This window comes from Corapipo altera, unplaced genomic scaffold (genome assembly GCF_003945725.1).
Source record: "Corapipo altera isolate COAL_440 unplaced genomic scaffold, ASM394572v1 60, whole genome shotgun sequence".
Taxonomy (NCBI): Eukaryota; Metazoa; Chordata; class Aves; order Passeriformes; family Pipridae; genus Corapipo; species Corapipo altera.
In genome coordinates this window covers 2,156,068-2,181,979 of record NW_020884912.1, presented here as the reverse complement: position 1 = coordinate 2,181,979, position 25,912 = coordinate 2,156,068, and the positions used below count along the sequence as shown (strand labels likewise).

The 25,912-nt window shown below is 42.4% G+C and overlaps 1 protein-coding gene across 1 annotated transcript in view; it reads left to right on the top strand.

Moving 5' to 3' along the window:
• The first annotated feature begins 7,944 nt into the window (after positions 1-7,944).
• NEDD9 (neural precursor cell expressed, developmentally down-regulated 9) overlaps positions 7,945-25,912 on the top strand; it is a 39,271-nt gene continuing 21,303 nt past the window's right edge. The window contains exons 1-2 of the mRNA XM_027654179.1: positions 7,945-8,010; positions 24,051-24,491. Coding sequence (XP_027509980.1) covers positions 7,978-8,010; positions 24,051-24,491 — 474 coding nt within the window. The 5' untranslated portion in view covers positions 7,945-7,977. The remainder of the gene's footprint in view (positions 8,011-24,050; positions 24,492-25,912) is intronic.

Below are 25,912 nucleotides of genomic sequence, written 5' to 3'. Positions count from 1 at the left end.
GTTCTCTGTTGTTATGGATATCAACTGACCTCCACAAATCTGGTTGAGACAAAAGGGAGAAAAGATGATCGCTTTCCTTATATCCTCCCTTCAAACATCTCCAAAAGAAGGAAATTTCCTTGAAATTCCTCAAGGTTCAAAACACTTCCAAGGTGAAATTTCATGGGAAGCTTGATGGTAAAGCCAAAACAGAACTTTCCCCTTTGGAATGAATTTTTTTTTAAATCCCAAACTTGCATTTCATTCAATTCTTATTTTTGCTTCTCCTCCCACTGGAAAAAAGCTGGCTGCTGGCTAATGAACAACTACTGGGCTGATGGTCTTGTCAGAGTGAAATGCTTTTGGTTTGAAAGAGTCACTGGTGAGAGATGGGGAGAGGGAAAACATGAAGATATAGAGTATAATAGCAGCAAATTACTTTTGCCTAAAGAAGTGTGGGAGATATGCAAGAAAAGGTTCCTAAAAACAGACAGAACAAATATAACAAGCTTTGCACGGTTGGCTAATCCAGTCACAGGACAATTCCTTGGATGATGTGTAAAACTGATGGACAAATTACAGTAAGGAGAGATTGTATTTTAGGGTCATTTTTGATGTTTTTCCAAATTAAATAGTGTGCATTTTGCAAGTCAGGGGAAAGGAGAGAGTATTTAGACAAAGTTGTCTTCCATCCTGACTCCCTGAGATGGAGTTAAGACACAGAAATGCTCTGCATAGAGGGTTCATGGGATTTCAAGGATTTTGATGCAGTATTTTAAATCTATCTAATAGATTTGTAAGGGCTTCAACGCACACTCCTCTTTATACACCATTTTGTAGCTTCATGTTTCTGTGCAACCTCCTTCTACACAAGTTCAAAGGGAAGTGGTAACTTGTTCTTTGAACTGGGGCTCTCCACCCTGCCAACTGTAGGACTGGGAGAGCAGGAGGAGGGGAAGGAGAGACAGGTAGGAAAAGTAGACAGGAGCAGGGCACAGAGATTGGAAAGAGCTTTGCACTGCTGTGTTCAAGAGAAAGCTTCTGGGGATGGGAATTGCTGCATATTACTCTGTGTGTGCATGTGTAGAGGCAAGAGAAAATGCATCTCCTGAGAAAAAACTTACTGATGCTAGTCTACAAAACTTTATCTTTCTAGACAACAAACACGATGTCAGAGGAAACTGAACCTTTGTACTCCAGACCACTGTTTCCTACTTAATTGTCCACACTCCCACTCCTTTGCAGGTGGGTTATATGCTATTTGAGTCAGGACTTTGTTCCTAAGAACCTAGTATGTAGGACACATGTACTCAAGAGAGCCTGGTGTGCTTCCAAACTGGGATCATAGTGCTGGGATGTGCTGGTTGACCTCCACCGAAAAAAAACCCCAAACAAACAAAAATCTCCCCAACCCAACCCAAAACCAAACCAATCAACCAAACAAAAGAAAAGAAAAACCTTACTTAATTCATTCCTATTTTAACAATTTCAATACCTGGTAGCATAATGTAAGGTGATCCACGTGGATAAAATCTCAGCTCTGGAGTTTCACCCAAACTGGGGAAAGTTCAAGTAGAAAGTTCAGGTAAAGATCTGCGGTTTTGGATGCCAGCACCACAGATTCTTACAACTGCATGAAACACTTAACATGCCTAAGCTTTGTGCCCAAGTTTCTCGTCTGAGACAATTCCGGTTCCAATTCTGGATTCCTTTAATCTTAAATGAGCTGTGATATCTAAACATACATTTCCTCTTGAGCAACCTCCCTATATCACATTTATCATATTTCATCTGCATAGTTGTGAACCAGAGAGAACAGAAGCCTTTTGCAGTCTCCATAGTTGTGCTATTTCTGTTTTTCTTAAGAAAAAAAAAAAATCCTCTTTTGGCATCAGTAGGTTGAATGGCATGCACGCCACACGTCTGGAAGTAAGCCTGTATTTTTTAACCCATTTATTAAAAAGATTCAGTGCTGGAGGGGAATATAAAGGCGTGTAGTCTGCGAGTATGACTGTTAGACTGGTTTGTTTGTTTGGGAAATGAATAAGCCTTTGACAGTATCTCTGGAAGGAATAGGCCAGTGCGTGCTCCATGCTGACATTCTTTTCCCTCTCCAGTCTTCCCTGCATACCTCACATTCCTCTTTCCCTCCCAACACCACCGGTTTGTGGGCAGGCAAGCACTGGAAATCCCGTCTGCCACAGCTGTGCACCCATCTAGAAGCCAAGGGCTTCTGCCATCTCTCCTCTCACCAATGTCATCTGCACCAGTGCACATATCAAGGTCAGCAGAGCTCTTACTTTGCCTCAGCTTTGCAAAGGCGTGTGACAGCTCAGCTACAATTGATGTTGTCTTCCACAAATTCCTTCCAATGCTGCTGAGAACATGAAGTCCTCCTGACCCATGTGCTCCACACCAGCCAGATGGCTGGGGAGCTGCTGTGCTGCATGGACGTGAAAAAGCTATTACTTTCCATCCTCATTTGCAGTTACTGCTCAGCACTGGACCAGAGATAAATTTACTTCTTTTCGATTTTACATTCTCGTTTCACCAGAGTGAGAGTGTCCCTCATGCTGTTTTAATAGTGATTCCATTGTTTCCCTTTCCCGTGGTCATTTTCCCCTCAGAAGGTGACCGCTTGCATCTCATAAGAAATGACAATTGTAGTGATAATTATTTTCCTCTCTTTTTAAAAACAAAAAACCAACCAAACAAAAAAACCTGAATAAACTTTTCAGGTTTTATTCACTGAGTCAGGCTGGTGGCTTAGTGACAGCCAGTGCCAGAATATCTAAATTCCAACAGCCTTCCATGATTTCTCAAGCTAACAAAGGCTGGATTCACTTTCAAAACCTTTTGGGTGGGAGTAAACCAGTATGTTTCTTTCTGGCTGGCATTTGAAGCGAAACAGAGAGGACAGAGGGAGCTGCTTTTATTTGCTTTATCTGAAGGAGGGTCACTAAACAGGGCCTTACAAAGGTTGACTTACAAAGTTAAATGAGCGATTCCCGGAGAAACACTGCATAAAATGCCCTTCTCAAGAATGTGAACAGCTTTTGTGCTTTATAATGAAAAAAAGGTGGGATGCCTGTAAGATTATTTCGTATATACTAAAAGAAATGTAGAATTCTAAAGCAAGGCAAGTGAGATAGCTCTGTGGTTAAAAGGGATCTTAAGTAAAATGGCAAAGGGCAGTCAAATTTAAAAAGATAATTCTCTACACAATTTTTATTCTCACAATTTTACCCTTGCATTTAAACCTTACCACTACAGCAATTTCTACCCACTCCTCTGTCTGCCATGACAGACTTCTGTTACTGTTAAATGGAATAGACCGCTTGCTTCAAAAGATTTCCACCGCTGGTCAAAGAAAAACAGACCAGACTTTGTTTTGGTTTGCTGAAATGAAAAATATTCCCTTCTTTGGGTGAGAATGAAATCTTTTTTGCATTATCTCCTAGTGAAGTGGGAGAGGGAGCCTTTCTGTGCAGACAGACACTGAATCCTGTCCACGTCAGTGGTGAACTTTTGTTGACGTTCTTCTCAGGAAACATCAGCATTTCATCTTTTTTAACAGATTTGTCCAAGTAAGCAAATTCCACCACTCTGAGTGTATATAAAACTCTTCAGTACCGAAGAAATTCCATCCACTGCAGATCTGCTGAACCAGCCTGGGTAGCGTTATAGAGGTGGCAGGACACGAGGCTAATTATGATGACTCCTTTGCTCATAAAGTGCAGTGGCACTATAACTAAATTAATTTTAATTCCAAACCCCTGGCCAAGTATCACAGCAAGAAGTGATGCAGATGCCACACAACATTATCCAAGAGATAGTTAGGGCTTTGTGAAGGGGGAAAAAAAAAGACAGCTCAGTGTTTCCCAAACACAGAGCTCACAGACCCTTCCTGAAAAGACTCTCTCAGCTGTGAGGGAGACACTCTGCTGTGTCTCTCTTTTCTCAGATTGTGTCAATGGGGAAACAGGAACAAGAGATTTTTGTTTGAGTAACCTTTCAGAGCAGGATATCTGTCTCATGTTCTCCTATCAATTGTCACAAGGTGATAGCTGGCTGATCTGCTTCAACGGGTATTCCCTTCACAGCCTGCTGACAGCTCCGTTTCATGTTGTACACCAAGGGTTGTGGCAGGCCAGCCACAGAGCCTAGCTGACAAGCAGCCCTATCATTTCTCCTGCTGCCATCCCCCAAATACCCCAGAATCCCAGCTGGCAAACAGGAGGGCACCAGGAAGACAGAGCAGCAGTGTGGTGAGAAATAAAGCAAGAGATAAGCTTAGCAGGAATGGTGTATGAGAGAAGGACGCAAGCAGTAGGCTGCCCAAATGAGCAGAGGATAATATTAATTGCCCACAGCAAAATCAAAGAAACAAACAAAAGCCATTGCTAAAGACACAAGACAAAGTCACAGAACCCATTTGCTACTCTGCCAGAATTGCAGTGGAATAAAATATGAGGCTGTGAATCAAGCCATTGCTGTGCTGCAAAGCAAAAAGTCACATTACATGAATTACCCTCCTGAGAACTTCAATAGGACCCTGTAGTTATAAATCCTGGCAATACAGCTCAAGTTGCCTCTAAAACACAGACATCAGTAATGCCAGGTTTCGGCTTTCTCATCAGCAAGTTCCATTATATAATTGAGCTGATTGTCCAACACAACCAACTCAAAACTTTCCTACACTTTGCCTGAAATACAATATTACATAGTAAAGGCATGGACATCGACAAGGTCAGCAAAAGCAGCAGAGTGCTTGCACTAACCACAAATGTGCCTGCCGCAATCCTGACTTCTTACAGTAATGCATCGAGGTTAGGGGATCACATTTACAAATCTCTCTTTCAAGGTATATCTAATTCCTGATATTCGTGATAGATCACAGAGCTCCACCATGCTGCTAGCTCTGCTAGAAGTCTTGCACTAAGTAGGAGTGCAACCATTGGGAAAATTAAAAACTCCCTCAAAGTAAACAGAGTAGGTGAGAGGGAGAAGGACAGTGCATGAATAAAATGAGCAGTGGGACTTCACTGTGGAGGTGGTGTGCAATGGCAATCCCTGTTCCTCCCTGTAAAATACCAGCTCTCGCATCTGCTTCTTCAGAGTTGTAAAGTACAGCTGTGAACACTAGTAGACTTTGTGGGTCTGTGTCCAAAGTGTCATTGCAGTGGCATCTAAGTAAAAGTTTTTAATATGAGTTATGGAGAGTGATAAAGGCAAAACAATATACACATGGGAACAATCCAACTAGAATTTCATATTAACACATCTGTTACTTCATATTAAAATCAGTCAGGGACTTTTTGCACACATTAAAAGCAACACAAGCTAAAACAAAAGCAGAAGGCTCAGCTTCTTGAATGTGCTTAGGTTTCATAATGTGATTATAAAGTGTTATGAAAAATGCCAATTACAAGAAAAGTAACACTATTGTTAGGATGACTGGAAACCAGATGCATCCTACATTTAAATATAGGTGAAGTCAGAAATATGATGCTACTTTTCTTATTTTTGTCTCCAGTACTTATCTGGTTCTTACTGATGTGGTTTTACAATCTTTATCTTCATGGCAATGGTGCCACATAGAGAGATTATACAGATCTAATTCAAGGAACTGGATTTGGATGCTAACACCTTATCCATTGCATCATCTGTACTTAGCAGAAATTTTCTCCTTGCAGTATGAAGGGCAAAAACATGCAAAAAGAAAATCAAAGGTTCTTTGATTCTTAACTCTTCAGTTAAGAAATACTCCAAAGAGACTTGCACTCTCCTAAGAGTAAGCTGGTAATATATAATCACTGGAAGAATTCTCTTCTTAATTAAAGTGTATAAGGACACAGCATACAAATGGATTTTATTTCTCTTGAAACGACCCAAATTTATTTTGATGCTGCACTTAAAACAACACTGCCCTAAACCCAGTGCATATAAAATATTATCTGTTTCACATATCTTCTTGGGAAATCAGAAGAATCAATAGCAACAACAAAAACTGAAAGAAAGACCCAGGGAAAAACCCCTAGGAGCGGTCAGAGCTGGTGAAGCTACAGCACCGCATCTGGAGCCCAGCCACAGTGGCACGCTCTGCACTGCAGAAAGCAGGAGCTCACTCTTCTCACTAATTACTGAGACATCTTTTGTTCTGACAGGGGCTCACACTGATGAGCTATTAGGGCATGTGCAGTCAGGAAGATGACATAAAATATTTTTGCATTTAGTAAATTTGTACAGTACAGCCACATATTTTATGCTGTAATTAGAGAATGGAGGAGATTGCACATAAAAGTATGACATTCTTTATCAGTCAAAAAGCCATTTTAGCAACAGGATCCCTCTCTAGAGGATTAGTCACGTGAGAATTTAAGGATAATGATGTAGTATGGAATGTAGTGATGTTTGTAATCTGGTAGTACAAGATTATTCTTTGCTGTTTTTCCTTAGGCCACCAGAAATAGCCTTGAGTCCATCTATGACCTAGAAATATTGGGTAAGATCCAGCTCAGGCAAAAAGGAGAGAATTTATTTCCTGTTCATCTAAACAAGCTGGAGTATGTCCCATACACAAAGGTTCCTATTATGTGTGCCATATTAATCATGCCTGATTAAGGGATCTGACTTAAAAAGCATGGAGAATCACGACACATTTTATTTTCCCTGCTCTTTCCTGCCCCCAAGATACCAGAGTTAATTATTACTCTCTTCCAAATAATCCGTATTTACCATGGTCACTCTTCATAATGGACATCTCTAGACCATTAAAGCATTCTTGGCCTCTGGTGTCTAATCAGTGTTTAAATAGCAGCCAGGCAAAGCGAACACTTGGCATTTTGATTTGAGCAGTAGTAGTTAAAAAGATCATCTTCTGGGGACAAATGTGAACAAAAATAATTGCAAAGACAGGAATGGAGCAGTGTTCAGGCCCTCCAAAAGTGATAAAAGTGGCTAAGGAAGGGATGGATGGAAAAGGTTGACACCATCACAGAATCATTTAGATTGGAAAGACCTCTGAGATCACTGAGTCCAACATTTGACTGAACACCACCATGTCAGCTAGACCATGGCACTAAGTTACCAACATCTCCAGGGTTGGTAACTCTACAACCTCTCTGGGCAGCCCAATGCTTATCCACCTTCTCCACGAAGAAATTCTTCCTAATACCCAATCTAAATCTTCCCTGGCACAACTTGAAGCCATTTCCTCTTGTCGCGTTGCTGGCTGCCTGGGAGAAGAGACCGCTCCCCACCAGGCTACAACCTCCTCTCAGGGAGTTGCAGAGAGCAATAAAGTTCCCACTGAGCCTCCTCTTATCCAGACTAAATAACCCCAACTCCCTCAGCTGTTCCTCATCAGACTTGTGCTCCAGACCCTTCACCAGCTCCGTTGCCCTTCTCTGGACCCGCTCCAGCACCTCAATGTCTTTGTTGTAGTGAGGGGCCCAGAGCTGGGCACAGGATGTGAGGTGTGGCCTCACCAGTGACCAATACAGGGGGAACATTACTTCCCTAGTCCTGCTGGCCACGCTATTGCCGATGCAGGCCAGGATGCCATTGGCCTTCTTGGCCACCTGGGCACACGGCTGGCTCACGCTCCGCCGGCTGCCGACCAACACCCACAGGTCCTTTTTCCTCTGGGAAAAAGTCGACGCGAGCATCTTTGAAAAGGCACGGACGGGGATCCCAGGGAGCAGGGCCGCCAGCGTTCGCTCTCTGAGGGGTCTATCTCTCTCTGGACAGCGGAGTTGGGAAGCGGCCGGACCCGCCGAGCCCGGTCCCGAATCCCGGTCCCGGAGCCCGGTCCCTCCCCCGTCTCCCTCCTCCCCTCTCCCGACCAGCGGGGCCGGGGGCGGGGCCGCTCGCGCCGGGCCGTGGCCAATGGGGAGGGCGCTATGCAAATGATCCGGGCAGGCTGGCGGCGCGGCGGGGAGCGGGGCGGGCACAGCCCGCGGGGATGCGGCGGGACGCGGAGTAGCTGCTGCTGGAATGGTGGAGCGAGCCGTAGCCATGAAGTACAAGGTGAGCCGCCGCCGCCGCCGGGCGCCGTTCTTGGGTGGGCTCAGGGGCTTGGCAGGGGCCGCAGCCCGGACAGGAGGCGAGTGGCGGAAGGCTCGGGGCTGCTCTCAAGGCAAGCCGTGTGCGCGGGAGGCGGCCGGGTATCCCTTTCCCCTGCGCCGTCCCCGGGCGCAGAGCCCCAAGGAAGGTGCCTGCGGGGAACGAGGGGGCAGCGAAAGGGGACCCCGGGTGCTGTGGGGTGTTGGTGGAGGGGGGGGAAAGGGGCTCCCCTCCCCGCCTCTCCCTCTGGCGCTGGATAACGGCGCGAGCCCGGGATCGCGGGAAACGCAGAAGGTTGGTGCGCGATGGCAAAGACGCGGTTTGGGACAGGTACTGCCGCTTCTCCCCGTGAGGTAATTTACCCCCTTTCCAGCCCTTTGTGTATGCTTCCTCATCACGGTGCTGTCTCTTTGATGGCTCACAAGCGAGAGAAAAACACCCACATATATTTTTAAAAAAGTTTGTAGCCTGTCCTCCTTATTAGATCCCATTATCCCCACTTATTAAATAATCGCTTTTAGCAACCTTTTGCCAGAGGTGGTTGGTGGTTAGGTTTTGGGGGGTTTTTTGGAGGGACTTTTTTTTTGGGGGGGGGTTGGATTTTTTTTTTCTTCAAAAGACACAAATGTGGAGGCTTTCATCTTAATATTACTCAAAAACGTCTGGGCAAGGTACAGAATTGCCCACAGGGCATTAGATTACAGTACGGACATACCGTAATCTTGTGTGATTGGAAAAAAAAGGGGAGGGAAGGAAAAACTTTCCTTCCCCTGCCAAAAATAACTTCAGCGTCAATAAAAAGGTGATTTTGGAAATGGCATGCTATATACTTACTTGGAGACCAAGTTTCTTTGGAAGTGAAGTCCATCTCCTTACTGAATTTAGGCAGTGTAGTGTAAAAGAGTGCTGATGCTATAGCATTGTATAAGGCTTTTGAACCTGGGCAGAGTGAAAAGTACAAGTGATATCTCTGTAAATAAGTATATATTTTCATGTTTTTCTGTAATCTCTTAGTTCAGACCAAGCTTTCTGGATCTCTCATACCCAAACTTTGGGAAAGGTCAGAATTAAGTTTTCAAAGCTGCTGATGGTTTCTCTGTCTCATAGTGGTTAAGAATAATAAGGAAAAAAGAAATTGTATAAGATGTAGATCAATAAGGATAATCCACAACTTTGAAAATTTGATCTGGATCTGATGGCTAGGTTGGTTTTTTTTTTTTATTGTATATCAACTGACTGAAGTCTGAGATCAAATTCATCTCTTTTCTCCTATCTACTCTGCCTCTAATCAGTTCAGGTAGACTTTATACTTGCTTAGAGAAGCTGTTACTCTGAGCACATTACATCAGGCACTTGAGGATAGAAGAGAACTGTTGCTGTTAGTCCAGAGCTCACCAACTGCTTTCAGGCTGCCCATGGCTAAGCAACTTTTGTATCACAGTAGCAAAATAATGGTCCTGATTTCTTGTCAAGTCACCGCCTGTCCTTCCTCGACTGCAAAGGAGATCTTGTGTCCTATGTAGCCTAGGGGCACTGCAAGAATAAGGACCAATAAGGTGGCTCAAAAGGGGGAAGTCTTCCCTGCTCTATAATGTTTCCTTTGCCCTGTCTTGTGGGAATGAGAATTTTGTTTTGTGTGTGTGATTGTGTAATGCTAGATAGAGAAAGCTAGACACAGAAAGAACCAGCCATTAAAAAAAAAAAAAAAAAAAGACAAGACTGAGGGTTTTGGCTCAAAAACCTTCTCCTTAGACTAGAGTGTTTACTTTCCCTGGGAAATGCGAAGTAGTTATTTACACTGTTGAACTGTGACAAACATCCTTAGATCTATTTCTTATCCCTGGAGTATCATATAAAGAAAATACCTGCTCATTCAGTATTTGTTCTTCTGGTATTTTCCTTCTTTTATCTTCCTACAGGAAAACAAAAGCGTTATTTTTTATGTTGTATACACGAAATAAAGGAACAGAGAGTGTTCATGGCACGTATGATGCCTGGAGACATACCATCACTTCAGAGGCTTAGCATCCAGGTGCAGATTCGGCTCTATTTAACTGCTTCCGGTGTTATACTGGGGCCTGTCATTCTTTACTTTCATTGTGATAGTCCATAAGGCCTCAATTAATGAAATAATTGAAATTCTTACTATAGTTTAATTTAGAGTATTAACAGCAGGACAGAAGTGAAACTGATTCATGGATGAGAAGACCCTGAATATGTCTCTCCATCAGTCATGGCTTTGCTTTCAGTGTGACTAATTCCGAGGTCATTTCTGGTCTAGAAATCCTTTTTGGTTCTCAATCTACCAATTTTTTACTCAAACATTTTCAAAACTTGTTCCCTCTCTCTCTTCCTTCACCTAAAGTCCATCTCACTTTTTACGCATTCTTCCAACTTTATACTCAAGTGTGAATCCTCTGAAAGCCATGGGAAAATCCCTGTGGATTTAAGCAAGTTCAGAACTGACATGACTGTTTAAAGCAAAGACAAATTTGACCCCAGGTTAGGTCTAATCTACCATTCATGTCCTAGCTAAATATTGGAGAACATAAAAGTTATTCTAACTAAGCTATGGATAGATAGGAAAGGTTAAGCATAACAAATATTTATGTTGTTTGTTAGCATGTCTTAGTACTAATTGTCTAAAAGGTACTTTGAGAAACAAATTGCTGTAGGGGTGTGGCTGTAATAGGACAACACCTCAGTTCTTTAATGACAGCAGCTTGCTTTTGTGCCAAATCTCGATGTACCACATAACTGCATCCCATCAAGTTCTCACAGGATGCCATTCCAGTATTCTGTGATCCAGAAGGTAGGGTCATCCTTTTCTGAAACGAAACCTAGACTATGATTCCAAGGATGGAGCAGTTACAGCTATAATACCAGTGGGTTATCATGATCAGAGAAGAACATGAATTGGAGAGGATATATCTGGCCAGCAATTCCAATGCTCTTATTTCAGGCCATAAAAGTGCAACAGAAGAAAAAGGAAGAAAACATTATCATAACAGGGCTTTTGTAGCTTGTTGGCTGTTCACAAGCAAGACAAAATAAGAGGGGGGAGGAAGAAAGGGGGACTTATCTGTTTACTAAAACATCCAAACTGTTAGTGAAAGAGGAGAGGAAAAAACACTGCATTCCTTACCTCATTTAAGCCAAAAGGAATGACGTAGATGTAAAGTATGAGGTCTTGATTATCTATTTTTAGATAATTTGTTGGGCAAGGAAGAAAACTAAATAGGGTTTGAAATGCCTGCCATTTGTGCTAAGGCACAGTTCTGTAATATATAGACTTGATTACAATGTCTGCACGCCAAGACAAACAAAATAGTGTCCCTGGGAAGAAATACAATATTCCCAACCAGAAATGCTTGTGAAAAGCTGCTTGTAACCCTGGCAATGAAAGACTTTGAGTGTTGGACCATGTAAAGGGAAAAAGAACTGTCTGTACTTTATTAACCAAATCCTCTCTGCTTTGTTTATTCTTCACTCCTGTTAGTTTTCATTTTTTTCAGTATCTCATCAATCACAGGGAGACAATCAAACTTAGAAGTAAATAGGAACTGTAAAAACCTTGTAATATGTAGTATTAGAGGAACAAACCAACAAGGGGAAAAACTGTCCAAGCTTGTACTGTCTCTCTTGCAATGAAAGCTTCACGATTTTTCTCTCATCTGTGTGTGTACGAAGTGAGGTGACCAGAGTCTAGAAGGCTCAGGCCTAAATGAGCATCAGCACTAGTGAGATGTAGCAGAAGGACTGTCTCCTTCACAAAGCTTGGATGGCCACTGTTATTTTCAGATTCCCATTCTTCCCCCCTATGGCCTCTGTGTGCCCCTCCCCCCCCCCCATATCCCCCTGTAGATTTATGTATTTGTATACTCAATAGAGGTAAGTGCCTCAATACCTCAGGGTATTTGAGAAACTCCCACAACAGTATTCATTTGCCCTCTCAAAGTCTTGTAGGATAGCAAAGTGCTGTTAATTCTGTTGTACAGATGGAGGTACTGAGGTTTAGGGATGTTATAAGACTTGTTTTAGAGGAAGTAAATGCCATCATAAAGCATTAGACCTAACAGCATGGAAGTTTTTTGCGTGATTTCTAGACTTCTGTGTTTTTATGCTACCAACTGTTCTTGAGTAATGTAGCTTTAAATCTATTTAATCGAGAAGCTGGTAGCCTAATCTGTCTCTGTCCAGTAGTTCCTAGTATTGGATGGGGAAACAGAACTATCAGATGAACAGTCTTCCTTATTTCTTTGATAGTTCCAATTCAGTTTGACTCTAAATAGTACAAGAGGCATTAGATACTTATCTGGGGGAGTTTACTCATACTTTTAAGGTCCTGCCAGAGGTTGCAGACATATTAGACTTACTTGGCCTTGAGATTTCTTGATTCAACACTGCTAATTCCAAACAGTGCCATACTGTCAGAAGACCTCATCAAGGGGGACCTGCCAGACAGAGCACAGGAGAAGTGCCTAGTAGTAAGACTTCATGGAAACATCTTCTGCAAAGAAAAAATGAAAGCACTTTTCAGGAGAGTTCTGCAGCCTTTCTAAGCCAATAAGCACTATTTTGCAGAATATATGGTAGACTTTGGAGAAGTCTTATGCAGCATTATTGTGAACTCGTTAAGTGTTGGAGCACAGTTAAATGTTGGAGCACAGTTCCCACATACAAACTCGTCTTTGGAATCTTACAGGCTCAAGCACAGCAACAAGTGGGGTTAGAAAAGATTATACTCACATTGATATCTGATCAGTGAACATTGAAATCCTATGTGGGGTGTCTTGGGAGACATTTATATTATTGAACTGCCTGTGCTCCATTATAAATACCAGAGTCCTTGCAGCAAGACCAGGTGCGTCTAGTGACCTGAGTGAAAGTGAGAGGCAATTCTCACGAATCATACTTCCATGCACCAAAACTAGAGTGGGTGTACCTACTGACTGCTGTGGCCAACTTTAGAAACAGCAGGAGGCAAGAAGCCTGCTTGTCTTCCTGCAAAGAGCTTGCATTCATGGCAGTCCTCAGCCAAGCATGAGGACCTGGTCTTGCACAGAAGTACAGGAGAAGAGGATGTTCCCTCAGTATCTGGAAACAGCAAACAGCCTTGTATCTCTCTGCATACAAAAAAGGAGAAAACCAGGAGCATAGAACTTCCTACTTGTCATATTGCTGTTATCAAAGATGTTAGGGGCATGGGAATGCCTTCTGCATACAATAGATGGGCTTAGGTCACTTAAGGGCCTAAGGAAAGTCAGTTTCATTTTGCTTATTTTATTTGGACTAGCTTATCACAGACATTTAAGTACTTAAATCCCATTCATACCATCAGCATTTAGGAACTCACCTGTCTCCCAAGATCTAGAGTTTAATTCCATTTTTGAAATGACATAAGCACTTAAGAGGAGCACACACAAGTCTCTGCCTTAGCTGCAACACTTGTGGAGAACCCTTATCTTCTACTGCTCCCATTTCTGGCTGCACTTGATGGAGACAAGTAGCTGAACTGTGGACATGAAAGTCCACACATCTCTGTAAGAGCCCACATTCAGTGACATTTGGAATCGTAAATGCGCAAATCACTTTTCAAGATGCTTCTTTATGTAATACATGCTCTCTTAGCATCCATGAAAGCAGTGGACATTTATGTGTTAGAACAGTCCTCTGACCCCTGAAAAATTCTTTATGCCAAGGCTTCAGTAGGCTTGATCAGGCAGTCATCTGGGACGGTACTACAAAAAGAATATTTATGGCATGTATTTAGCAATATTTATTTGGTCAGGCTACTGCTGAGTAAAGCTGCATTTAGAGGTTCTCCTGCCTGTAAATGGCTGCAGCTTTCAGCATCAGTGAAGCTGGGTCACTTTATAGCAGCTCAGAGTGCGGCCTTTGCATATTACTGCCTGATTATTGTAGGCTGCTCTTGGCAAGTGACCATTTTCTTTTGCCTTTTGGTCTAGACATTGCAGTAGTGGAAACTGTCTTAATTTTAAGGAGTTCATTTTTCCACAGCAGATTTGGATGTAGCTTCCATTTGACATGAAACAGGACTGCTAAAGTTATAGTTTGCAGTCCTAGAAACACAAGTGCCTAGCATGAAAAAATTGTATTTTTTTTTTCCTCGATAGGGATGAAGCAAATTCTCGCCTTTTGATTTTTGTGTTTGTTTTAAAAACACTTTATTCACAGTCAGAGTGGACTTAGCCTGCCTGGAAAAGGAAGAGTATTAAGAATGGATTTACTCTACAGGAGTGCAATCAGCACATCAGAAGCCCCTTCTTAAGCAGGTCTTATTGACAGCAAGGTTGAAAATTTTAGCAGTAGCAATACCGTGAATCATTTGGTGAGAACAAATCTTAGAATATGCTGAAAGATCCTAGAAGTAAATCTCAGTTCTTCCAATGAATGTTGTGCTTAGTTGCAGACAGTGAGAGGAAGATACAGATTATGAAAATTCAATGATTCTCTAAGGAAATTTTTGATCCAAAGGGTTAAGTACAAAAGTAGAAGCACGTTGACTGTTTAAACAGCTTACAGTAGGTAGGGTCATGAATGCCCTTATCCTGTGGACTTTACATCCAATTAAAATGGTTAAGGTAATAAACCAATTTTTACTGCTATAGAATGGCCTAGTTTACAAGCAGATACCTTCTTTTGTTTTCTCTCTCTGTTTATACTGCTTTATCTTGTTTGCAACCCAGAAGCCGCATAAACCAGTCTCAAGCGATCAGGAATGCAGTTAAAGTTGTGTTTCAGCCTGAGACTAAGCAAAGTAACTATAGGTGGTTAAAATGAACTCACCATCTCCCTTTTCCGGGGGTACGCTTACCCAGAAAATGTCATCTTGCCAAAATTGAGCTGTTCTGGGAGGCTTGTTGACTTTTGGCTGCCACTCTGTAGAATGGAAATGGCTCTGACCGGACCTGGCAAGCATCATCTGCCAGCCAGGCTTGGCTCTCCTGGAAGCCTGATTCACTGGCAACATGCTATCTTTTCTTCCCACCAGCCTGCTGAGGGCTGGTAGGAGCCTGGAAAGATGAGTTCCCAAGCTTGTTTTTCTTTAGTAAGCTGAAGTCCCAGATCAACCCAAGTTGTAGTTCCTGTGTAGTATCCTAGATGGTGATACTAAATTGACTAGAGAAGAGTGACTTTCCCTACTATCAGAATATCTTTTGAGAGACTTGGGGGAAGAAGAGCATGCCCCAGTTCATCTAAGTTCTAGATTTAAAAAAAATAATTTAAAAAAAGTCAGATTTTTCAAAGCTGAAGACATCAGATAAGTAAGTTGGTGACAATACTGAGGGCCTATGTCTACCCAGCTATGGTTTCTTGACAAATTACAATTGTTGTAATTGTTTCCCCAGAGCCGCACAGGAAGGGTTAAATTTGGAAAGAGGGTGTGGTTGTTTTTAGAGGAAGCTTTGTCTGGGAGAAGACTGCTCACAAATGCCAGAAAATGGAAAATGGAGAACTCAAAACACACGTTTCGGAATTCTTTCTTTCTGTCCTTCCCCCCCCCCCCACTCTGCTTCTTCAATTCTTAAGCATTTAACATCCGATCTCCTCTCATTAAGTTTTTAATTGCCTGCCTGAGGGAAAGAGGTTAGGTTTTCCATCTGCCTTTTGATTTTGATGTACTGTGGTTTAATCACAGTGAGATCATATTTGCTCTAAGGCTATTGTTTGCATGCTTGATTTTTTTTTTTCCCCCCTCCCTGTTGATGTCACAAAAGGCACACAGCCTTCAGACAGATTTGAAAAGGCCTTTTAAAGTCGTCGAACTAGATCACACCCTTCCTTGGGTGGGGGGAAAGGAAACTGGTTACAGGGATGAAACATATACAGAAAACTTAGTGAGTTAGGTGTGGTGGAATTTCCCAAAATATTAATAGGTCTTGAAGGTAAGTGAGGGGATGTGGTTTGTGTTCCCAGAAAGAATAAAGAAAATGGTATTTCAGCACTCCTATAAACTTCAGGAACTCAGAGGTCAGGGGAGTAAGATCAGGATATGTCATCAGTAGATCAGTACTCTGCTTCACTGTAAATGTTACTGTCGCAAACCCTATGGGACTTTGGTGATAGCCCCAAACAGGGTGGGTGGTCTGACAGCACAAGCTGTGTGCATTAATCTCAGGAGTGTTCCCCATGGCTGAACGAAGGAGCGTTACCTCATATATGCCCTTTTCCTGCGTAGCTGTGACCCATTGCGTCTCACTGCACAGACGCCAAACACAGGGTTGCTATGGGAGTTGTCACTCCTCTTAAACTCCTCCTACGTGGTCACCAAGCACCTTGGAGCTTTTGTGGTACAACACATCCAGCCTTCACCACATCAGAAACAGAAGGGGTAAATGAACTCCTTATTTAACATCTATGATATTATATTTCTCTGATTACCTTTGCAATACCTCGCATCCTCTCTAACTGAAATAAAACCGGACAAGCCAAAACCCAAAACTCAAATCAAGTGACGAAAGAATATGTGAACAAACAGAAAGCCTAGCTTATTTTCCTTCTAGCTAAGGTAGAAATTATCATTTTGCTGTTCTTAATAGATACAGAGCCAGAAAACTTTCTTTTTCAACTCAGTTGTCCATTTTGAAACTTCATTCATGGCAATAAGCAGATACACACAGTGCAGAATAATGAAGTATTTTATTCCCACAGGCTAAAGCTTCAGTTAGGATCTTAGCTCTAACTTTCATTTTCACATTTTTCCTTTTTTACTTCCCCTCCCACACCTCTTCTATCCTCCTAATTCCTTCTTTCAGAGTCATGCATTTGGATTCCCTCTGAAGTTGCAGGTTCATTGCTGTGCCTCCATTTTGCAAACTACTTTGCCAACTGCCTACCAAAAAAATGGGTGCAAAAATATCTCCTATTTACTTAAAATGGAGCAGCTATGAAACGAAAAGTGTTTTCAGACCAGAGAACCTTCAGTCTCTCACATTTACGTCACATTTGAATCCCAGATTTGGGTGAATCAGTGGACCACATCAGCATCTTGAGCAGAAGTGTGAAGTGCCTGGGCCCTTGCTGGTCCACTCGCTGCCTGCCTACCCCCCTTGCTTGGTGGAGTATTGTGCCTGCAGAAACTGGCAGTGAATATTCCAGAGTGTGACAGCCATAGTGCCTGCTTTGGCCTACCCAAGTGTGATCCATTAAGGAGGGGATATTCCCATTTTTCATCTTTTACTTTCTGTGTAACTTGTCTCACTACCAAAGAAACCCCAGCCAGAACAAACTCTGAAATTCAGGCTCCTCAGGCCAGACAGGCAGGCTGGGACAGCTCAGTGGAACACTGAAATAAGACCCTTTCTGCCCTCCAAACTCAAGGTTTTCCACATCACAACCTCCACGCAGCGTGGTGTGCTTTAGCATGACTGACAGATGTACAGGATGCAAGGATACTTAGGGTGGATGAAGACCTGTCCTCCTTAGGGCTCTGCTCAGGCTGTTAGCTCATAGGTCTCTCATTAGCTGTAAAGCTAGCCTTCCAAATCTGTGCATGGAAAACTGCTTTAGTTTCCACCCAGAATTGTAATTATTTGGCCTAGCAACGCTTGACCAGAGAAGTATCTTCGCTAAATCAAAACTTGGGGTTTTTGGTGGAAGAAAGCGAGAGAGTGCCTGAAAAGTGGAACTTTGCCTGAGGAGCAAACTGAAACATTATTGTGCTGAGCGTTTGTGACCAGGCTCCTTATTTTGCCATTAGCAGTGAGCCAAAGAGTTCCCAGAGCCAGGCACAGGCTAAGGGCCTCTCAGAGTGCTCCCTCTGAAGCTGCAGTCACTGTGACGCCCTGCTAGTGCAGCAGGCTCTTTCATACATGCTGTGGTAGCACTTCCTGCCTTCTCTGCTAGCTATCAACTTGAGATAAAAAGCAAATATCTGCACACAGCTTGTTGCTGGTGATGAGTTGTTCAAGGTCTACATGTGTATGGGGGGCTGTTTTGGCCAAGCAGTGCCATTTTGTAGTCCATGCCCCACGTCACTGCCCACAAGGACATGTCTAAAAACATACCAGTGCAGCTTTGTGTGCACCGGATACTGCCTTTGCTGTTCACAGTGTCTTCTTCCAGCTTTGAGGAGACCAGCAAAAGACATTTTTCAAAGCTGAATATCTTGTTCAGTAACCTCTGTCAACTTCTATTAAGTAGCCTTCATGATAAGTTGCTTGTTATAGATAGACCTGTTACCTACTGTGCTTCAATAGTTGCTTTCCTTGCCAACACAGCACAATAAATTCTTTATTCAGGGGCAGTGACAGTGAGAAATAGAAAAGGAGATGAGAGCTGAAAAGCACCAAAGTTAAACTGCCCAATGGCTCTTACACTGAAGCACTTGTGTCAGAAGGCAAGAGAAGCACAAACTTCCCTCTCTTCTACCGGTACTGCTTGTAGTCAAACCATTTCTCTCACAATAAAACTCACTCTTGGTGGGTTTTCAGATCGGTTCTTTAGTCTCAGGCAAATTATTACTGTTGGGCTTACCGCAGCAGTACAAGTGTATGTAAATGCTTAAGCGTACTTTGGAGTGGCAGTGATTCATTTTAAAGAAACCTAAAAGATGTGAATCTATATCAAAAATATTATGTGATGGATAATTAAAAGCGACCCAATGAAAATTAAGCTACTGATTTGTTCACAGACACTCCTTTGGGGAGTGTCACCCTCACCTTTCCTTCCTTTGTTCCTCCCTTCCTACTCCCAAGCTAGCTAAACATAGAGGAGAAGCTATTTGTCATTTTAAGAAACAGTTTGTCCAGTAATAGAAAAAAGGGGTCCCACCCTTTTTCAGTGAAGAGCACAGGCACTTTTCCTAGTTTTGTTTGCACATAAACTCTACACATAGGAAGCAATATTTAAAAGCAAGATAAAGCGGAACAAAACAATACAACTCATCAGCCAAGCACAGAGCAGGGATCAGTATCCTCATATTGCACCTCTCAGGGATGTGACAGAAATTCTTTGAGCTTACGGTTGGTTGAACCTTTTCCTTGAGCATTCATTCATTGTGGAGCTGGCTGAGGAGTCAAGTCAGCAGCCCTGCGCTAAGAGCTTGGCACCGCAACACTCAACCCTTAAAGAGTCCATTGTATTTAATCTCATAGCATGTAATTTATTATTCCTGTGTTTGCTTCCATGGCTGTGGGCACCTCACACACTCTTGTTACCCACGTCACTGGATGTGTTTACTCTAACAGAAATAGTAGATGTTTCCACCACTCTCTTTAACTCTTGCCTCTTCCCTCTTCTGCCAGTCTGCCTCATCAGCAAACAACATCTTCATCCTCCAGACTGCACATTACAGAATTCTGTCAGTTCCCTTCGCTGCAGAGAAGGCCAACCAAAACAGATCATGTTCTTCAAAGTATTTTCATGTGTCTTTATCGAGCTGCAGACATGTTAACCATCAATTGCAGTAGGCTAAGGAGAGAGTAGACACCTTTGGCCGTTCTATAACAGGCCTCATTTATGCATCTGAATTTGGCATGTAATTCTTTCAACGTCTGAGAAAAAAAATAGTGTACAGAGTCTTTTTTTTTAATTTGGGTTCTGCAAGTAGAACAGCTGACAGTTTTCGGAGTAGCATCTTTTGCTCTCAGTCAGGTTTCTCTAGGACACCCACCCTGGATGCAAAAGAAAGAAAAATCTAAGGTGTGCAGAGAATACAAATTGCACCTTTCCAGGGTTTATCTAATGGACTTGCAACTGACACTAAAGGAAAACTCAGAAGTTTCAAATCCCAGGCTCACTTTACCTAGAGAGAGCTTGAAAGCTTTACTTTTGTCTCAACCAAGGTAGAAAGTTGGGTCCGCAGGCACTGTAATCTGCATTTAATCTAGAGAGTATCCATTTCAGTTTCAGTTCTTTTAGACAGAGTTTCTGACACAAGGCATCAGCAAAGTCAACTGAGCCTTTTCCTGGGGCATGTTCCAGCTAAAATCCCCGGGGCAGTAGTCATTGGGGTCAGGCTCCCTTTCACTTTGACCTGCTGACAACTGAGATAGCACTTTGTTTAACAGAAGACTGAAGAACTTCCGTTTTTCAGTGATTTTACATAAGATGCTTTCTGCTGCACTCATGTGTCAAGGTTAAGAGGAATTCAAGCCTCTTGAGAACGAATGTTTTGCCTGTAAGAGAGTATTAACACAGTAGGAGCCTGACTGTAGCTTCAACTTCCAGACATCCCAAGTATTGCTAGCTAGGCTTGAGGATAGAAAAGCTGAATGGAATCTTTCCAGTCAACCATTAGTTATACAGAAGTGCTCCTTAATTGAAGCATGGCTGCTATAACACAGGGGACTCAGGAGAATGGAGCTGCCTAAAGACCACAAGTACTTTTGGATTTTGAGAAGGGCACCACTGCATCTCTCACAGAATCAACCAGGCTGGAAAAGACCTATCATGCAGTTAATTTAACTGAACCAAAGGAGTGCAACAGAGACTTCCATCCTTAATCTTATTAAAAGAAGGTGGTAGCTGCCATTATGTTCATTTTATGAAGTACAGCTTATTTCTATGACAAACCAAAATTTTTTCCCCTATATAACATCAGATCATTTCTCCCTACCATTACAGAACTTGAATTTGTAGTTCTCAATCTGTTGCCCTCCTTTTTTCTTGCTGTATTAGAAATACAAAGGGACTTCTGTGCTACTTGCCAGTTGTGAAAACAAGTTCCAGGACAATTTTCTCATTGCCCTTTCTTTATTGCTGATTTGTTTAGGAAATGGCCAAGGTTTTTTTAGCACTTACACAAAAAGGTCACTGCTGTGTCTTCTCATATCAGATCTTAGTGCTTATTTGATGCCTGTTTCACAGACAGATGAGCGACATATCCATGTGTCTTCAGAGCAAGTCGAATTAATTCTGTATAATGCTCCCCATTCTCTGGGCTGATGAGAACAAGGAGAGGGACTATTGAGATATTGGCTATGATGCCCACAGAATCCAAAAAATAGTCAAATTTGTCCAATCAGTTGAGATAAAGCCCATAAATCTTGAGAGATATCTTCGATCGGAAGTTCTTTCCGTGGAAAAGTAAAGACTACAGTTTTGATCACCACAGCAGGTTAAAGGTGCCTCTGTGGTTTTGAAAAGCTTTCCTGATGGCCTTCTGTGGTGACAGTTTCATTTTTCTCCAGGCTGACTCTGCTGAGTAATGAAAGTGACTGTGACACTGTTTCTGAAGCTCATGTTAAGCAATCCTGTGAAGGAAGAATGAAGTCAGGGAAATGCCCAAAACACAGATTTGCTTAGCAGGATCAGTGCCTTTGCTGCTGGCACCAAGCAACAGGCTTAGTGTTTCTGGTCCTAGTCCTTATTTGGTGGAATATTTTGCCTGGTTCACTGCTCCATCAGTGACTGGTGCTGGTGGCATGGCTCTGGGCTATTTAAAAGGCCTTGGGGAAATTGCTGTGAAACAAGTAGCAACCAATTAGTATGATTCACATACTGGTGCCTGAGTTAACACTGACAATGAGAATCCAAAGCTGTTTGCAGCAAAGAAGTTCTTGAAGCACATCCAGAAAGTATTAACATGCTGCGTGCCAGGTGGTGAGAAGGTCACTGGGACAGAGATAATGAGCAACTGGGAAAAATTCACATGGGAACTTTTATCTGCTCTAGTTCTACCACCATTCCAGCTTTGTTCTGAGAATTGCTTTGCTGTAAAAGCTAATCAAGCTTTTCAAATACCTTTAATCACCAAAGTGTAGAAGAATATGCATTTATCATTGATTTAGCCTGCTTGGTTTGGGCCTCCCCAATCTAGCCATAATCTTCCTCCTTTAAAGAACTCCTCTGTGAAAGCCTTCTTTAAATATTTTGTCAGTTGCACAGGCTCAGCTAGTCACGTTAGTAGATTTTGCCTGTGAAAGACATGCTAGAAAGAAATGTAGAAAGATAAGAGATTAACTTGAATATTCATACTAGGCAGAGGCTTTTGCTTTATGAGCTCCGAGGACTCAGCTAAGCAGCCAGGTCAACACAGCAAGAGCACAGATATAGTGTTCAAGAAGAGACTGCTGGTTTTGACCATGCTTAAATAATAGTTTTACAGTCCTGCCAAGGCATGGACAAAAATCGCTCTCTCCTTTATCTATATTCTTGTTTCTTAGTGCTTTGTTACTGATGAGCTGAGTAGATGTACATCAGAGAGAATGGTGGGCCTCAGTCCTGCTGTTTACAGGGGAGTTCAAAATGGCAATCCTACTTTTCCAAACCAAAGCTTAATTTATACTGACCTCATTAATGATGCTGATGAAAGGCAAAGCCAGTGCTTCTCATACATTTGAAAGCTGATCCTCCATTTAGAGAAGAGGAAACTGATCTCATGCACCCCATTTCAACACTAAATGTCTTGGAAAAAGCATGTCCGCCTACCTTTTATGTGACATCTGAGCTTACCATTTTTCCATCCACTAGTCTGCCCTGCATACAGCCTCCTGACTGAGCAAGGTCAAATGGAAGTCTGCTGTCTTGATGAAGCACAGAGATGATGGGAAAACATAAGTGTGTGTCAATAGGGAAAGATATAACAAGTGAGGGATAAAAAAAAGTTCTGTTATATCCAAGGAAGAGGATAAATATGACAGATAAAAACACTAAACTGTACTCGACACTATCCCTTTAACAAAGGGAAGATAAATGTTTAAGACAGCTGCATATCCTTCTTGGTGCATTAGTACTATTTCAGTTTGTGTACTGCATCCAAGTATTTCAGCTTGAGTGCTACAAATTCAGGGCTCTATATTTTTTCAAGTGCTTATGATTAGTTTATAACCATCTCTGCTGAATGCCTTCACTGAAAATCAGGCAGTCATGAAGCAGTTGTTTCCAACACGTTTGGAAATATCACCAGAGCCAAAAAATTAAATGTTCATGGCCTTTTTGAGGAGTCCAGGAATGTTAATACAGACAGCCTGCCTACTTTCCATTGAATACCTTGGCCAGTTACTCAGAACTAGATGTGCCATTCAGGCTTGCAGAGGAAGAGGAAAGGGAGCTGGTTCCATCTGTGATAGAAGGTGGTGCTTGTTATTCTTAGTAACACATCAGTAACACATCACAGACCACAATCTTACATCAACTCAGAGTTGGCTTAAAACTTCTTAGCAGGGGTACTGCTGGTAGCACAGCCACAACACTTGGGGTAGCTGGGCACGTTATTTTTTTTAAATAATGTTCTCTTCAAGGTCTTTCTACAGAAAGTGGGACTCAGAGGAACTATGTCCTTTGAGGTTGTTTTGGAGGGATTTTTTTGTGGTGGTGGTGGTTTTGAGGCAGTGGGGGGAGGATGCTCTTTGCCTATTAAGCTGGTGCTGTGCTGTACTGCACCACTAAGGAAGTTCACAGAAAGAGTGAGAAGGCACAAAACCATGTGCAAACACAAGCATTGTAGTTCAAAACCTGTGACATTTTGTCAGTTTGTATTTAAGGACAGTTTTTCTCACAAGGTGGTCTACAGATCCCTGACTTTAAGAAGCCTGCAGGTGTCAGCTAAGAAAAGCCAGCTCACTGTCTTTACCTTAATGGGATCTGCACTCCCATGGAAAGTCTTTTAGGACCCCACAAATGTAAAAATGCTTGAGGAAAACTGCTCTGGATTATGTCCCTGAGAGTCTTGTTCAAGTTTTATTTTAAACAGCAGCTAGTTAGCTGTAGCAGTACACAGAGAACACTTATATGGAAATCAATGTCAAGAGATGAAGGGACAAGCCCTCATTCACAAGAAGAGCACCTCAAAGCTAAGTGCAGAACTCTCCTGACTTCCTGTCCGTTCAGGCCAAATAAAGAGATTCCATCTGACCCGCTGTTACTACTAGGACAGAAAAATCCTCTGCTGCATTATTTTCCATGTTATTTTGGTTTCCCGCACACTTCTTTTTCAAATTCTGTTCTTTTTTCATGTCACCTAGAATGTGCTTGAAAATTCAGAAAAATTCTAGCTTGTTTGTTCATTTTCTGTTCTTGCCCTTCTTTCTCCACAGAATCTTATGGCAAGAGCCCTGTACGATAACGTCCCCGAATGTGCAGAAGAGTTGGCCTTCCGCAAAGGAGACATTTTGACGGTGATAGAACAGAACACCAAAGGTCTTGAAGGATGGTGGCTCTGCTCCTTACACGGCCGGCAAGGCATCGTCCCAGGCAACCGTGTGAAACTCCTGATAGGTCCAGTGGTACAGGACAGTCTGTCTGGCCAGGATATGCCCAGCTCAGGATTGATGAATCAATCTTTCAACCAGCAAAAGATCTACCAAGTGCCAAACTCACATGCTGTAGCACGGGACCCTGTCTACCAAGTGCCACCTTCCCATCAGAATCAGGGAATTTACCAAATACCCACTGGTCATGGTCTAGTGGGACAAGATATTTACCAAGTGCCACCCTCCATGCAGAGGTGTGCTGATGGTCCAGCTCTGACTAACAAGGTGAGTGCATTTGCTTTTACTTCACAGCTCCAAAGCAGCTCTCTTGTGCTGCCCACCAGTGAAGTTGTCAATGCCTAGTGCCAGCCTGTGGACTGATTAAAAAAAACCCCAACAATAAAATATATATATAAAAAAACTATATGAAGTCATAGCAGTAACTTTAACTATTTGTAATTAAACTAAGCAGCTTAATTTGCAAGGGAGATACACAGTAGAGCATTTTGGAGCTGCTGCTAAAGGTGAGGGGGAGTATGTGATCTCACATCCTCCCAGGCTGAGGCACGTCTGGCCTATGGCACTCTTGCATTATATGTTCAAAAGCGCTCCTGTAGCAAGATTAACTCTCCCACATATTAATGAACAGTTACATCATCTGCCCAAGTAATTTTTGTTTAATTAAAAATTATATAATGTTGCTGGAGAAGTCCCAGTGGGTCTAAACTATAAAGAGGAATACATGATTGACAAGAGCCATACTTGTGAGGGAACAAGAGGATGATGGTAACGAGGGATGTTTGAATACTGAACCTAAACCTTGTAAGAGTGCATTTACATTTACCTACAACTAAATTTCTTGATTGAGCGTGGGAGCTGCAAGAGCTCCATGATGCAGCCATTACTGAAGCAATTGACAGCTCCCAAGGCCCCAGTGAGCGGCACTGCATTAAGAGGGTCCCCCCTTATTCCTACTGTCCTTCTTAGACTCTCCCCATCTCCTGCCACTCCCTCATTTTACCTTAATAAGATACTTGCCAGGTACCCTGGTACACACAGTGCACAGTCACACCGGTGGAAAAAGATTAAGGAAGATACCCAAGGAATGAAGGAGATTCTCCTGGTCTTCCAGACCCCTTATTACAAAGCCAACAAGAAGTTCTTCCATTCCCTCCATTCCCAGTTCAACAGCTTCAGCTATTAGCTATTAGCATCCCTCTTACCTTTAGAGTTTAAGGCATAGCATTTATATCAAGCTTACATGAGCAGATGATGTCTCTTGTCAGGAAGTTCTTGTCTGGTTTAAACTTTGATCTCCTAATTCAGATTGGCAAGACAGTCTGTTTCATGTTTTTCCCCCACCTCTCCCGCAACTCAGCCTTTTTCATATCAGGCCTTTGGAAGACATCTTCTAATGCTTTTATTTCCTTGTTATAATTTCATTTTCCCTGATAAGACTAAATGGATTTTTTTTCCTTCTGAGCAAAAGAAAAAGATCTGTGAAACTATTCCAAGTCAATTTATAAAGAAGTTTGCTTGTTCAGCTTTTCCACAATTATGCTTTCTAGGCTGTGCAGGAAGATAAAATGAGAAAATTGCACTTGCTGCACAGGCAGAGATAGGAGCTTTGTTGGAGCAATTATGTGGGTTTTCTTGACAAGTCTCACATATTTTTTCTCCTTTTCTCCTTTCCCTGTAGACTAGAT